General features: G+C 43.2%; 1 protein-coding gene across 1 annotated transcript in view; it reads right to left on the reverse strand.

The window, feature by feature from the left end:
* Positions 1-16,911, reverse strand: part of USP43 (ubiquitin specific peptidase 43) — a 117,870-nt gene that overhangs the window by 69,044 nt on the left and 31,915 nt on the right. The window contains exon 4 of the mRNA XM_063121525.1: positions 9,714-9,820. Coding sequence (XP_062977595.1) covers positions 9,714-9,820 — 107 coding nt within the window. The remainder of the gene's footprint in view (positions 1-9,713; positions 9,821-16,911) is intronic.

The following is a 16,911-nucleotide window of genomic DNA, read 5'->3' on the forward strand; positions in this document are numbered from 1 at the left end:
ATATTCCTTATTTTATTTTGCTTGTTAATCAAAAATACACACCAAGGAAAGCTAAAACCTGTAGCTGCTATCATTTATTCCTAATTTCATGTGGCCCTAGGCCTAATTTAAAATTTTCTCTGCAACTGAGCAGTTCTGACATCTGGCAAGAGAGAAGGAGTGAGAGCATGCAGAGCAAAAGCAATAAAATGGGTGCTCTGATCCAACCCACCACTGGATTCAGCTCCGCCCACTACTAGCATGTGGAGTCTGACAGAGTACCCCTGAGGAAATGTGGCCCTAAACAGGAAAGCAAAAAAGTTTCCCACCCCTGATTTATTGGGGGGGGGGGGAATAAATCCATACCACTTCTGCTATAATTATTCAATTCTGCAAGCCATGTGGAAAGGGAAGGAGATACATAGCAAGCAAACTTATGCCTTGACCAGCTCTATGCAGACAGACAGACAGACAAACACACACACACACACACACACACACACCTACATCAACCCTTCCTCATATCTCCAAATATCTGAAGGGCTATGACATAGATAATGGAGCAAATTTGTTTTCTGTTGCTCTCCGGGCGGTCTATACATTTTTTAAAAAACCCGCAGTGGCTGCACAGTGGCACTGTGTCAGTTATACAATGCAGCAGCCACTGCAGGGCTTTCCTGCGAAGCTGAGCATTACAGAAGTCAGGCATCTACCCTGACTTTTTATGCTTGGAGCTAGGTGACTACGGACCTTCTGCCCTCTGATCTCACTCCAGCGTGGAGGCGGAGGCATTCCTGGGTGGATGGTGACTCCTGATTGGTCACCAAAAGCCCAGGCAGAGGCCAGGGGGCGGGCCGGTGAGCTGGATGGTCACCAGAAAGCCCACGCTGCCTCCTGCATCGGGATTACCCACTGCCACCCCAAAGCAGCGGAAGTGCAGGAGTTTCCCGAAAGCAGGGACAACCCACTGCCGGCAAGACAGCCTCCCAGAGAGTAAGACCAGAACCAATGGGTTCAAATTTGACTGAACATGGGGAAGAATTTCCTGGTGGTATAAGCTGTTCAACAGAGGAACAGACTGCCTTGGAAGGTGGTGGACTCTCCTTCATTGGAGGTGTTTAAGTGGAAGCTGGGTGATCATCTGTCAATGCTGCAGTAAGAGATTTCCTGCACTGGCAGGGAGTTGAACTAGATGACTTCTGATGTCTTTTCCAGCTCTATGGTTCTATGATCCCTGGCTTCTGACATTTCACCAGCCATTGCCCACAGTTTTCAAACCTATTTTTACTACCCTAAGGTCTAGAAATTTGCTTTTAAAAAGAAAGGACAAAAAGTTACAATTCTCGAGATGGTGAATTGTACGCTCCACGCAGTGCAAACAACACTGGTTATAAGTCCATGTATACTGATTGCACTTCTGTGCCTCTCTAGCTATGCTAGGAAATAGCACCCCTCCCCCCCGAAAATGAGTCTGATCCAATGGGCGAAGCACTTTCGCCACACATTTGTCACACCAGGTCATTCCAATTTCCTGTCCAGAAGGATGTTTTTGTTCAACCAATGCAAGATGGGAGGTGTCGTGTGGTACATGGCGAAGCAGCGCTCGGGGAAGCTTTTTCCCGGAGCTCTACACACTCCAGGTGAGGACGCTTATATGGATATTAGAAGGAGACGTGAGGAGATGAAGGAGTGGATTCCTAGAGTCTGCCCAAGCAAACGTTCACGGATGTGTTCCTATCGCATTTGCCTAGTTACCACCACGCCAGCCACCCTTTCAAACAGTACAATGGGTTGCCATGGAGATGGCTGCAATGTCACAGCAGAGCAAGGCAGTGCAAATCTGTGGCTTGGGAATGAAAGCTGGGGATTGTGGGGAGGAGGGGGGGAGTCGTCTTCTGCCCCATAAAGGGGGTGTTCATGTAAATTCTCCACTTTGTGAGAAGCAACTGCTGCAAGGCGCTGAAGCCCAGGGTTAACGGTCCTGGGAACACCTCTGTTGGGCTGACTGCATGATAACTGGACAATTCGTTATTAATAATTAGCAAAACATCCATTGTTATGACAGTGGCTTTGTGGGTGGGGGTGTAAGGAGGAAAGGAAGGGGGGAAAGGGAGGGTGTGATTATTAGGAGGGTAAGGGGAGACATGATGGAGGAGTACAAAATTATGCATGGTGTGAAGAATGTGAATAGGGAGACATTTTTCTCGCTCCCTGGGTTGTCCCATCAAGCTGATTGGGGGAGATTCAGGACAGATAAAAGGAAGTACTTCTTCACACAGCATATAAACTATGGAATTCACTACCACAAGATGTGGTAATGGCCACCAATGTGTATGGCTTTAAAGGGGGTTTAAATAAATTCTTATACGCTATTAATGGCTACTAGTCATGGTGGTTATGTGTATCCGAGGCAGTAAGCCTATATGAACCAGTAGCTGGGGAGCATGGATGGGAGGGTTCTATTGCACTCATTTCCTGCTTGTGGGTTCCTGGTCAACAGCTGGTTGGCCACTGTGTGAACAGAATACGGGACTAGATGGAAACTTGGTCTGATCCAGCATGGCTCTTCTTATGTTCTTACAGAATGCAACTTTCTTTTTTTTTTTTTTTTTTTATAATTTTTATTCATTTTCAACACTATATAAACATAGATAAACATTTCCAAAATATAACTGAAACAAACACAATAAGAAAAAAAATACATCAAATATCTGCTGCATACATATTGAATAATTGTTGAGTACAAATATCAAAAACTATTACATATGCCTTATCACACTACAACATCTTCATTCTTAACATAAAAGTGCACCCCCCACCTCGGGATCATTCTTGAGTCCAAAATCTAATCATTTCTTCTGCTGGTGGTTTCCCACTTCCCTTAGTAAACACGAACACTAGGAACTGTTTCCAGATTCCTTCGAACTCATTTATTTTAGTTACGCCTTTTCTCCACTTAATATTGCATGTCAGTTTATCATTAATGGCTATGTCCCATACTACTTTATACCATTCCTCAATAGAATATTCCCCTTGGATCTTCCAGTTCCTAGCTATCATCAATCGTGCTGCAACCAACAAACTCGATATCAGCTCTATAGTTCCTTTTCCACACTTTATATCTTCAAATAGTGACAGCAATGCTATTTTTGGTGTTTGTTCTATTTTCATTCCCACTATTTCTTCAATTTCTGAGAACACCATCTTCCATAATCTTTGTACATATTTGCATTGCCACCACATATGTAAATACGTTCCTTTTTCCCCACATCCTCTCCAACAATTTGCTGAATGTTGATCACTTATCTTATTCAATCTAACCGGGGTTAGGTACCACCTCCATAAAATTTTAAAATAATTCTCCTTTATTCTTACTGATAAACTTCTCAACACTCTTTGTTTCCATAGTCCCTCCCAGCTCTGTCGCCCTATTTGTATCTTCAAATCTGATTCCCAAATCATTTTCTCTATATTCTCTCTAAACTCCTTCTCTAACAATATTTTATATATTTCACTCATTAATCCTTTTGAAACTATACTACCTCCTTTTCCTTTCTCCTTACTTACTACTAATTCTTCAAACCTCGTCATCTTTCTGCACATTCTATTATCTTTAATCCACTTTTTATTCCATTGTTCTAATTGACCATATTCTAGCCAAGATAGCTTCTTCTCCTTTAACAAATTTTCCATATCTTCTCTTGTTTTAATATCTCTTACCCAATCCTTTAATTTTATTTTATTTTTCTCTTTTAATATTTTACATAATCTGCCCTTTAGATCCTCTGGGAAATTCTTTAACATTATTATCGGTGCTAAGGGAGAGTTGCTCGGAAGCAGCTTCCCTTTAAATTTACTCCAAATTTCCCATTGAGTCCTCAGGAGTGGATTATCTATACTTCCAACCCACTTTCTTCCTCCATCTTTAAAAAAAACATTCTCCAGATTCATCTCTACCTTACTTATGATTTTTTCTTCCATCCAATATAAATCTCCTACTCCCATAATTGCTTCTACAACATGTCTTAATCTATTTGCTACGTAGTATAATTTTATGTTTGGGAGACCCATTCCCCCCTTTTTTTGGCTTAGGTACCAATTATTTTTATTCACTCTTGCTCTCTTTTCTCCATTACAATATTTATTAATAATATTTTGCCAACTTTTTATCTCGGTTTCTGATATTTTTATAGGTAGCATCCTAAATACAAAATTAATTTTAGCTAATATCTTCATTTTTATCAAAGCTATTCTCCCAAACCAAGATAAATTTAATCTTTTATATTTCTCCAATTTCTCTAGTACCTCCTTCTTTAACCTCGTTAAATTTTCCCTTTCTAAATTCTCTAGATTTTTTGTAATTTTAATTCCCAAATATTTAATCTCGTTCTTAACTTTCAATTCCATTCCCTTAAATTCCCAATCCTTTTCTTCCTTCTTAGTATAGTTAAACAACATCATCTCTGATTTAGACCAATTTATTTTTAACCCTGTAATTTCCTCAAATTCCCTCAACTGATATTTAATTCTTTCTAATTTTCTTAATGGATTCTTAATGGTCAATAAAGTATCATCCGCAAACATGTTTAGCTTTATTTCCCTTACCTCTCCAATTCCTTCTAATTCTTTATCCTCCCTTAGTGCCTTCGCCAAAACTTCCATAACCATTACAAAAAGGACCGGCGAGAGCGGACATCCTTGTCTTGTTCCTCTGGCTAGTCGTATCTTTTCAGTAAGTCCGTCATTTACCACCACTACCGCCGTATTTTGGGAATATAGCTGTTCTATTACATTTTTAAATTTATTTCCAAATCCCAATTTATCTATAATACTCTTTAGTGCCTGCCAGCTCACACAATCAAAAGCTTTAAAAATATCTAATGCCATAATACCTGCTTTAATATTTGCTTTTTTTATTACATTTATTACATTTAAAACTCTACCCACTAAATTATGCATATATCTTCCTACCACAAACCCACATTGATCTGCTCCTATATATTCTGCCAAAAATTTATTTAGTCGTTTGGCCATAATAGATGTAAAAATTTTAGCATCCTGATTTATTAAAGAAATAGGTCTATAAGAATCGGGATTAGTCAAATCTTTATCTGGTTTTGGGATCAGAATTATCACTGAATGTTCCCATGATTCAGGTATCTTCTCTCCTGATAATATCCTATTATAAAGTTCCATTAATTTTGGAACTAAACAATCTTTGAAGACCTTATAATATTCAGAATGCAACTTTCAATAAGGGCTTGGTTTCCCATTTTAAGGATGGAGGGGATGTTTTCCCCTCCTTGCAAGAGTCTTAAGGTGCAGTTATTTGCGTTATCCCATAGGAGTGAATGGCAACCATTCATTTATAGGAAGCAAAGTAAAAAGGTGTCCTTAGGGACACCACTGGATGCCGAAGTAGGGGCTGAACCTGGTCCTAATCCTTAGTGGCCCTCAGGCATTGAATGAAGTTGGCTCCTGTCAGTACAGTCCTATTCCTGTATCACATGGAAGTGTAGATGGAATATTTGGAATTGTCATTTATACAGAGAAAACATTATCTACATGGTACATTTACAATCTTTATTTTCTTTCTTGTGTATCGTTGTAAGGTAGGACACTATTATTCCTCTTTGGTTTAGGTCTAAGTTCTCACTGAAATAGTAAAACTGTGTCTGGACTATACCACTTCAGACTGCCAGTGAAGGCTCCTCCCTATTAAAAGAATTACCTGAACATAGAAAATTGGCATGACAGGGAGCAGGTTAGGCTACTTCTCTTCTGTCTGACACACAAGATTTCTGTATGCGAGGATGTTGGTTTTTTTAATGGATGAGTATTCGGTCAAAGTGGCACAGTCCAGACACAAATTTACCACCTCAGTGAGCACAAGCGCTGAGAGACACTGGGTAACCCTGGCCAAGTGACTTATTAGCTTGTCTAAAATACAGTTTCAGTACAGAGTACGCATTACAGCTGGCCTCATGATCACTTAGTCGCATGTCCAGGTCCAATGTTCAGTTTATAATTAAGGCAGGAAGTTGTTCTACTAATCACACTGCATGTTGAACAGCAATTTGGATGTGTTGAGGACATAGTACATGGACCGCTGTAGCATTCATTTCCTTCTCCCTGGGGTACCTTTATGTGGAAGATGGTTTATGTAAATCACTCCTCTGAAGGAGGTGGAGCTGTAGCTAAGGGGTGGAGCACGTTTGCTCCCTGACATTTCCTGCCTGGAGAGCCGCTGCCAGTCAGTGTTGACCGTATGAGGCAAGATGGACCAATGGTCTGACTCAGTATGGCAACTTCCTGTGTTCCAAAGCTACTGTTTGCGTTGGGAGGAAATCTCAGAGGACCATAGCAGAGGAAGAAATTATTATATTCCCCCTGTTGCAATTCTATTAATTATCAACCCCCTGCAACAGCCATTTGCATAGAAACAAATGCTTTCTATGCAAAAGGTCTCAGATTCAATCCCTGACAAGTCCAGGTAGGGCATGAAAAATTCCTTTCTGAAATCCCAGAGAGCCGCTGCCAGACAGTGTTGTCAGCATTGAGCTAGATGGATCGATGGTCTGACTCAGTATGAAGCAGCTTCCTGTGCTCTTCTCAGTTTTTGTCATCCATTGCCGAGCGAGATTTTTAATCTAGATCTTGCATGTTCAAGTCCAACACTTTTCATCCACTAAACCACATTGGTTCCAATTTAAAATGTGATGAAAACCACCTTGGACAGCCCAGTCTGTGCTTTCAACTCACACAGACATTGTGCAGATTTCGGGGTGGGCGGTTTGCCTACTAAGTGACACGAACAACCAACAATGATAAACGGGGCACTCAAACAGATGGTGTGCCTGACTTTGCTCCAGTTTCGTTGGCAGAGGGAGACCAGTCACTCCTACAATGACACCCACTGCTGCCTACATGAGCTCCCATGGTTTCTGGTAAAGGTAGTAGAGTTCACCTGAGGCCATTCTCCAGTATACACCACCGAGAAATTCTTGCAAACCTGCTCCGCTTAGTTCTCCATAGCTACATCACTCAGTCCTCCAAGTGCAAGCTGTAGAGGTCCACTTGCAATGGAATAAATTTAACAACAAAATCTCTAAGCCACTTACTCTAACTAAAGCTTGACATGCTCTGGCCCTTAATGCAGCAGCCTTTTTTGGTTAACAGCTGTCAGTTTCATTCTCACTACACGAGTGTCATCAGCTCCACCAGCTTGCACACTGCAGAGAGGACAAGCTGAGATGTCACCCCCTAATGCCATGAGGCTTCTGCCAGCATCTGAGATGGTCTTGCTGGGCTCCATTGAAACACAACTCAGCTCAAGGGTCTCTTAACCCACCCAAAACCAACTCCTGCATGCTAGCTCTCCTAAGCCACTTCATCCTCATGCTAAAGGCCTTCTAATCTCCCCTAGAAATGCTTCCCTCCTTTTCATCACAGCCGTTCTCCTCGCAAGCATTCAGGATGCAGCAGAAGCATATTGGCTAGCTCATGGGTTCACTCCCTTTCCAATATATTACCAGTGGCTAGCTTGCAGCATGCACCATCCAGTCCTCCCCCTTTTTTGGAACCCACATCTTTAGCAACAAACCAGGAGGGTGCTGCCTGTAACACATCTCACCTTCCAAGAACGGATTTGAACAGTCAGGTGTATCACAATAGCATTACTTTAATGTAACAAGAGGTAGTGTATCCCCCAACTGCTAAATGCATTTTTAATTGGCTCGGGCAAGGAACTCCTGATTTGTTTCATGGAAAGAGCCTGCTGGACAGAATGCAAACAGGAAGACACATGAAGAATGGGAAGAGCAACTGAAACTAAAAGAAACCCTACAAATGTGCTGAAGTGGAAGCTTTTGAGATTTAGTGACCTCAGTCATTTGAACAACTTCACAATGTAACCTACAATCTGGGTGACCTGGGTCAAGATCTGTGAAATGGCTACTAGTCCTGATGGCTGCGTGCTGCCTCCAGTATCAGAGGCAGTATGCCTCTCTATGTACCAGTTGCTGGGGAACATGAGCGGGAGGGTGCAACTTGTAGGCTTACCACAGACAGTTGGCCACTGTGTGAACACAATGCTGGACAGGAGGGACTGATCCAGCACGGCTCTTCTTATGGTTCTCATGAAAATTATACTCTGCCCATCACACCTGTTGGAAGGAAACTCCATTGCCCTTGAGATACTGGGAAAGTGGGGCAGTGGGGGAAGTCCAGCGCCTACTTCCACTCCATTCCGATGAGGGGAACACAAACCTGAGAGCCCAACAGTCTGGTTTGCTCCCTGGCTGCCATCCCTGCTCTGGCTGTAGCCTGGAGCAAGGGCTCTCCCAAATCTGTACAGGGGCGAGGGGGGGGAGCATAACAACCGAAAGCTCTGGCAAGCACCAGTCATTAAAGCCTTATCTCTGAGAGCAGCCTCATGCTGGGAGCTTCAAACTTCACTCCGCTCCCAGCGCTTTCATCCCACCGCCAGAGACACAAAGCAGCAGTGTCAGCAGCAGGAGCCCTATGTGTGTGCGTGCATGCTAAGGGGAGCGAGCACTCGCTGGCGGCCTCGTCCAGACAGAGGCCACAATGCCTTCTTCTGCCTCTTGCCTGCATCCAGCTCACTGTAACGAAGGAGCCAAAAGTTGCTAGATCTGCAAGACTGTGCGGGCGCAAGGCACCCCCCGGCTACAAGAAGTGGGGCAGCAGAGCTGTATCGCATTCTCTTCCGCTCTCTGCACTCCATCAGCCAGACCTCTCCTTCCCTTGCTCTCTCCGGTAATGGAGGGAAAGGGGGATGTTATCCCTAAAGGCGGATGTGCTTTTATAACAGGGGTGGGTTACATGCAACATGCAGGCTGCATGTGTCCCACTCAGGATCGTTTTGCACTCCTGCTACCCCCCCCCCACCCCACCCCCGACTACCAAATTTGCGGTTACAGAAAAAGGGGGGAAAGCAGCAATTTTGGAAGCAAACAAGGCACACAGGGAGCACGCTTCTTGTTGCAGGCAAGAGTGTGCTCACAGAAACTTCCGCCACATTTTACCACTGCCTGGGCAGTGGGGGAAATTCAGGTGGCAGCAGGAGTGGGTTCTGATGCCCCCACCCCCGGAAGCTGCCCACCTCTGATTTAAAAGGAAGATGCAGCCACTAACTGTTGGCCCTAAGAAAACCATCAGAGCGACATGCAATAGCATGGGGAAGAGGATGAGCTTGAGGTGCAATTACATCCCTGCATTTTTGATGGCCCTGAGAAAACTAAATACAACCCAAGAAGAGAGCCAATCCACGACAGTTGGTTCAATACTGGTCGCCTGAGCACCACCTTGTCTCCAAAAGGAACACATTGGTGCATTGCTTGTCAGTGCTGCACTGCCCCTGTTACCACTGCAGGCACCTGGCAACATCTCGCAATGCTGAGAGCAAGCAAGCGAGCCACCTCTGGGATGTGAAAAGCTAAATGATTGCTTTTCACTCACTTAAAGTTTCTCCCTGACGTCTGTGCTAGACAACTCTGCTAGCAAAATACATCCTCACTCATGCAAACCCAGGGCCTCCGGCTTTTTGTCCTGCCTGCAGCATCTATAGCAGTGTGGCATTAAAGGTGGGTACTTGTTGGGCCCCAGTTACAGAGTATGGATTTGCACCACATTTGGGCCAAATTGCAATGGTGGCAGTAACAATGCAGAGGAGTCTCCGAAAGTAACCATGGAGCCCTTCAATCCAGCCTTACCTGTACTGTGCTTGGAAGTGGTTCTGCACAAAGCTCTGGCCCTTGAGAGGCTGGACAGCTGGTTGGGCACTCTCACTGCCAGAGCTCTCTTCCTGTCCAGGCAGAGGCTGTGGGGAAAACAGAGGAAGAAGCTGAATTACATGGACACCCACCTGCCACTGAAATATAGCACCAACCTTCTCCTCAGAGCACTCAGCTGAATCTACCTATCTCAATTCTGCCTTAACATCATTTTAAACGTGGGTTCTTTAAACCTCAACATCCCTGCTTTCCCCAACCCTGTTTCTCTCAATTTTTCACACTTCCCACTCCCTTTCAGTAGAAAAATCATGACTAAAGTGGAGTGGACAGCAGGGGAGAATTAGGCATTAATGTTTGCAAACGGACATTTTAAAAATTCTCCTGCTCTACAAAACTTCAATTATTAGTTTCAGAGTGTTAAATAATTGTTTACTCTCCATCAAATCAGGAATAAACCATGGGGGGCGGGGGAGAGTACCTGCTAGTCACTGAACAAACCTGTAGCACAGAGCATCCATCCCAGTATCTGTCTTTATAGTAACAAGCATCCTTGGCCAAATAGCTGGCATCCACAGCTATCCATAGCCCATCTTTCCCATGGTTTTCAGATCTACAAACAGGAGGCCATCTCCTTTTCAATTAACACTTTTCTAGACTATCGCCTAGACTCAAAAGGTGAGAAGAGTGCTACACGCTGGCCATGGGATTGGTTATAACTTGTTTACCTGGAATGCCTAGCCCCGTGGTTAGCCACCACAAAAACAGACTAAGATCTCTGTATCCCCTTGTCACTTTCTCATCTCCTTGGACCATCAAGGATGTTATATATTGAATCTTCCCCAGGCGATTCCGACATCATCATCATCATCATCATCATCATTATTATTATTATTATTTATATAGCACCATCAATGTACATGGTGCTGTACAGAGTAAAACAATAAAATAGCAAAACCCTGCCGCATAGGCTTACATTCTAATAAAATCATAATAAAACAATAAGAAGGGAAAGAGAATGCACCAAACACACTGTGAGTATTTTCCTCCAAGAGCTTAGGCTACCAAATTTCTTAATGTCCCCCACCCCAAAGGTCCTCTCTACCTTCCCTTGTTCCCTCATTGAATCCCTTTTAATAACAGTCTTCCGTTCAGTTTGGATCTGAAGTCTGAGAGTGAACATTTCAACCAAACCCAAAGGAGAGTTCTCGTCCCACCCATCTATGCTGCTTTGAGCTACCCCTGCCTACTTTTACCTAAGGGAAGAAGAGGAAAGTAAGCTGCCCTTAGCCACGGTGATGGGAAGATTCCAGTTGGCTGTTAACTCTCCCAGGCAGACAGTTATTTTGGTGCTCTGGATTTCTTCCCTGGCCAGAATTAGAGGATAAAAGGGGAGGTAGTGGCAGAAACCTATTTATCCAACAGAAGCGTGCACAACTGGGCAACCTCACGAAGTTATAGTGGCATGGCTTTATCAGGAAACTGAACCCATTTTTGTTGTATGTGGCATGCCAGAAAAAAAGAGAGAATACAATACAGCAAATAAAGAAGACAAATTACTCTCCCAGATTCAGAAGGGGAGACTTGGACAAGCCCTCTTCTTATTGGTAGGATGAATAATACGGCTAGGGGTGAGAGCAGCCTTGCACACCTGTGTCCAGGACCAGTAAAAGATTCTAGTATTACCCCACTGCTATACGGCTGGCCCCGAAGTGCTTCTGCATAGTTGAGGCTCCATTCTGTGGAGATAACTTAGGCAAGTGACATCTCTGCCTATTTTCACCCCACCCCACCCCATCAAAGTGCTGCTAGCACTAATATAGGAAATAATGCACAATCCGGGTGACTGCTACTTGCTGCGACCCAGAACTCTGACCACATTTTCAGCTGCAGCACTGAAATGGTAAATGCATGAACTGGCCTCAGTGACCTCACGAGTCACAGAGCAACACCGGCCTCCCGTTAAGACAAGGCGATTTAACGTTTTAATGGATTTCTCAAATGTAGCAGGATGGAAGGAAAAGCATTCAGGGTGCCATTAATCAAATTATTTGTCCTGTCTGGAAAGGAGGTTTTTTTTCCTCTGCAAAAAGCAAAGGATTGGATGCCTCTTGATATGCAAGTAAGAACAGCAGAATAAGGAGACACTTGCTACCTGACTTTAGCAAGCAGGCAGGCTTTCCTTAATCTAAACTGGAAGTTCCTTAGTCTAAACTGGAATGTACATTGCTGTACGTTCACAGAGAACTCCAAATATGAATAAAATTATAAGCAAACTCACAACACCATACATGAATGTATATAGGTTTCTTTCCTACACCCATGTAAACCCATATGAGGAAAACAGCATGTGTCCATCAGCCCCTATTCAGCAGTTAGTCAGCTAAGAACTGATCTTCTAGGCCCAGTGCATACAGGGCTGGGTTTTGGCATGGATGCAGATTATTCTGTCTGAGACCGATTGAAACATTACAGTGTGCATGGGCAAAGCACTTACCAGTGTAATTATTCCAAACAACCACAGCCTCATTTCAATACCCTTACTAGTGAAACATGAGTACACCAAATCAGATGTGCCATCAGTGTGCTAAAAATGCATAAACATAGGCCAGTGCACATAGGAGCATTTAAAAATGAAGGCAGTGGCCACCTGGAATGCTTACCTGGGTAAGTGCCTTTCCCCATGGCCACCATAGTGGCCCTGTTCAGAAGACACCTTAAACCATGGCTTTAACCATGGTGAATAAGGCTTTTTGCTTAATTCACCATGGTTAAAGCCATGGTCTAATGTGTCTTCTGAACGGAGCCAATGTTTTAATTAGGCCTCAGCCTATTTTATCTAACCAGGACTTGCATTCATGTTTTTAGCAACTGCCTTGAATGAAAAAATATGCCACAACACCAGAGAGACAGTGTACTCAGGTCATTTAGAAAGTGCCACCCTACAAACAGCATAGCTTCCACATGGATCTGCCCAACAATGTGAAAGTATTTGGAAAGAACTAGAAAGGGCTTGTTTGCGTACATGATGGGCCTGTTCAGAAGACACTTTAAACCCTGCTAGTTAAGGCTTTTGGTTAAGCAGCAGGGTTTAAGGTGTCTTGTGCGATGCATTTTGCTAAACCCTGCTCACTCACTAACCACAGTCAGACCATCTGCAGCAGGGTTGGCGGCTCTAACCATGGCTTAAAGTGTTGTGTGTGACAGCACAGCTTGTGGTTAGTGCTAACCCCAGATAACCACAGTTTCGCTAACCTGAAGTGCTGTCTGAACAGGCTCAAAGAAAGTTTGTTTACTGCTCTATGTATCCATGTATGGGAAGCATCTCCAACTCAAAGAAGTTCAAGCAGTAGGACAGAGAAAGATCTTTGCTTGATGCCTTGGGGTTCCACTATCAGAACAGACAGCACTGGGCTAGAAAGACGAATGGTCTGACTCAGTGACCCTTTTCAGATGGCATGCTAAGCCATGGTTAGGCCACTAACCCTTTTGCAGCAAATGGTTAGTGAGCATGTTTAATCTGTGGTTACGTAGCCACCATGGTTAGAAATGGTTCACACGACATGCTAAGCCATAATATTTAGCTCAAAATGCTTAACCACTGTGCCTCAGCGTGTCATCTGAACAGGGTCAATATAAGGTACCTCCTCCACATGTTCATATGGCAGAGGTAAAGTTTCATTACAAGCTAAAGAATGTACTTGATGAGTACTGTGTTTATGCAAAGGAAAAGAACGAAATACCGGGCATTCTTCTGCTTGTTAATTAGACAAAAGAGAGTGGCAAAAACTGGAGAAGGACAGGAGAATTCGCTGATTTGCATCAGGCAGTGGAAGAAGCATTGTTAGGGTCAGGATTGCCAATGCAGTGATGTGTGATGAAAGGGACAAAAAGCCGTAGCACCAGCTCAGAGGAGAAGCTAAATGTAAATCACTCCCTCCTCCCCCTGCCCCCACCCCACCTGTACAGGTTTGTTAGCAATGGGTGCGGCACACAAACACAGGTAGGGGAGAGAATCAAATAAACACTATGTTGGAAGACTGCACTTCTCTTTGGTCTAATTCCACTAACTTCCTGCTCTTCATAAACAATAGCTTGACATTACTCAACCCTATGTTCCTCCAGGCTTAGAGGGTTTCCGGCCACTCTGTTCAAAGTAACACACTATGGCTAAAACCACAGCATAGGGTTGTATATATATGCTTCCTCTGACAATTATATTTTTATGATAAGGTAAAAGCAGCCACTGGAGGCAAAACATTTGAGTGGAGGACTGGTGAACAGCAAGGAATGCTTAACACAGCCCATTTTTCTGTTCAAAATCATACCTTTCCCCACCTGTGGGAGAAATGATATGAGTTTGTGTAACCCCCACCTCCAAAACAGATCCCCCTGAACCAGTTCTACCCTTAAGATTGTAGTTTTCTGCAACTGCTTTTGGCTTGAAAAGGAAGAAAACAGTGGACTTTATTTGGGGGGAAACATAGAAAAAACAGTCTATTGGGCATAAAACACAAAACATACTGTCCTAGCTTAGGTGATATAGGCGCATGGGACTACAGTTAGAAGTCTATAGACATTTATTTATCTCTTTTAGCCCAATTTTTCTTCCTCAGCTAGAGAGCGAAAATTAATCTTGGACATGGTAGAGTTCCAGAATAGGCAGCACACAAGTTGCAGCTTCAATCTATATTGACAACTTATCATTACCGGCATTTGATTTGAAAGATTTCCCCACTAAATGGATGGCAAGGTGGACTTCTTTGTTTATTTAGAAATTAACCAAATCATTTCAAAATTAGAACAAATATTTTCCTATTATGCAAATTTGGAAAGGCAGGAAAATGCCTTGAATGAAAAAATAAACACAAAGTATGTTTCATAATTAACTGAACTGAACCTCTGGACAAGACTTGCATCCAAACTGGAGGCATCAGCCTAGTTCTTACTGAGATGGTAAACTTATATCCTGCCTTTCCTCCAAGCAGCCCAAGGCATCTTACATGAAACTCCTCCTTCTCCATTTTATCCTCACGACAACCCTGTAAGGTGGGTTAGGCTGAAGATCAGTGACTGTCCCAAAGTCACCCAGTGATTTTCATAGCTAAGTAAGGACTAGAACCCGGATCTCCTGAATCCCCAGTCGAACACCTTAAACCGCTATACTACACCACCACTACACTTTAGGTGGGAGCTCACATGGCTGAATGAAGAGGCTTTCCACACCTTACAGTGTTCATTTCTGTCCATTGATTAGACACACTAAACAGATCCCTTATTGAATGATCAATCACTGAAGCCCAGATCCAACAACGATCTTTGTCTCACATTGTTTTCATGTTTAAATGTGAGTTTGAATTATAAGAATACAGGAGTTGGTCGCACCTTGTGTGATGGACATTTCTATGTTCAATGACATTTTCCTTTATTCTAAAAAAAACAACTAGATCTGATATCCATAACAACTCCTGTGAACTATGCCAGAATTACCCCAAAGTTACATGTTTATTTGAGGTCACCATTGAATGCCCATTTATGTTTGTCCTTCACAAAATTCCCCTTTGACGTTTTGTTTGATCATCAACTTGACCCACATCTATGCAACTAAGCCATACAGGTGCATAGGTGAGAAGGAGTTGGCTCACTGCCTGGCTGCAGGCCCATAATAACTACTCCTGGAACAAGACTGAGTGTACTCCCTTCTTCAAAGTTCATAACACCTTTAGCTTAAGGCAATGTAACTCAGCTCTTACACTTTGTGATTACCTTTCTTTCATTTTGCTTGTTTTGAATGTCTGTCATTCTGCTTCCAAATAAATGGCCTTTAATAAATTACACCTGCCCCTGCCTGGGGATTAAAGGGTTGTGGCCCCATTCTTTGAAACATAAGCACTGGTTTACAATGTCACTATGATCCCAAGGATGAAAGGGGTGGATGTGAACAGGCAAAAGGAACCTACTCTAACTCAGACAAGGGATGCTTTGCCTTCTCAGACCCCAACCATACCCCTGTGTCTCCAGGGCTGCTTGCCTGCCTGGGTTTGTTAACATGCTAGATGTTTTATGCTGCTTTGGGGGTCCTTTTAGTGGCATAAATATATATATGCAAAGTGTGGAAGAAAGGAGCACATCAGCTGCAGTCAAGCAAAATGCATTAGTCAGCTTTCCAAATTACAAACCATCCACATTCTAACTACAAGTCTGATAATATCAGTTGTAGTAGCTAATTGCTACCCAGCAGGAGGTAATTTGGGGACATTGCAGCCAAACACAAACACTCCCACCTGTTTGCGTCTTGTGCACGTATATGTCCTTGTGCATACATGCCCAAAGAAATAAGTGGAAGTAGGGTGGGGTGGGGGATTGAGTGCTGGGGTCTGCATGGGTGTTTGCAATATACTGCGTTGTTTCATTAATTTCCAGTGCACTGCACAATATTGTGTATATTACACATGGTAGGATACCATGCACAGCATCTCTTTCCATTTAATTTGGAGTTATCAAATTGGAAGGTACCTTGAAGATCATCTAGTCCAACCCCCTGTTCAGTGTAGGATCTGCAATATAGCTACAGCAACTGCGAGAGAGACCATCCAACATCTGCTTAAATATCTCCAGTGAAGGAGAACCCAGCACCTCCTGAGGCAGTTTATTTCACTGCCAAACAATAGAAATTTAGATTTTTGCATATTCTGCATACATTCACCAACATACACACTTCAGAATGGTTACAATGTACATTGCAACAAAAGAGGTTGCAGAAGAAGCAATGGTTTTTTTTTAGCATAGGAGATTAATAAACGCTTAGAGCAGAATATAATGAGGACCCTTCCCAGTACAGGATTACTGGCATCAAAAGCAACCTCTTGCTAATATATTCTCCATACCAATACTGTCACCAGGGCCTGGGCACTTTGAAGTCTATAAGCCACACTTCTCTTGGTTTCCTGTTCTGGCAGATAGCTACCACTATGAAGTACCATTCAAGGGATGGTGCCCTTGAGTGCAAATGCAAAGGAATATCCACATGCCCCAATGTAATGAGAAGTCATTGTCCTTCTTACAAAGGTATGATGGTAGGTTCCCCACCCTCAATACATGCATGCTACAGCTCCAGTGGGGAACTAAAGAGCATATAAGAGCTGCAAACATTTCTGAGCACATACTAGACTGACAGCTG

Source organism: Elgaria multicarinata, chromosome 3, assembly GCF_023053635.1.
Source record: "Elgaria multicarinata webbii isolate HBS135686 ecotype San Diego chromosome 3, rElgMul1.1.pri, whole genome shotgun sequence".
NCBI classification, from domain to species: domain Eukaryota; kingdom Metazoa; phylum Chordata; class Lepidosauria; order Squamata; family Anguidae; genus Elgaria; species Elgaria multicarinata.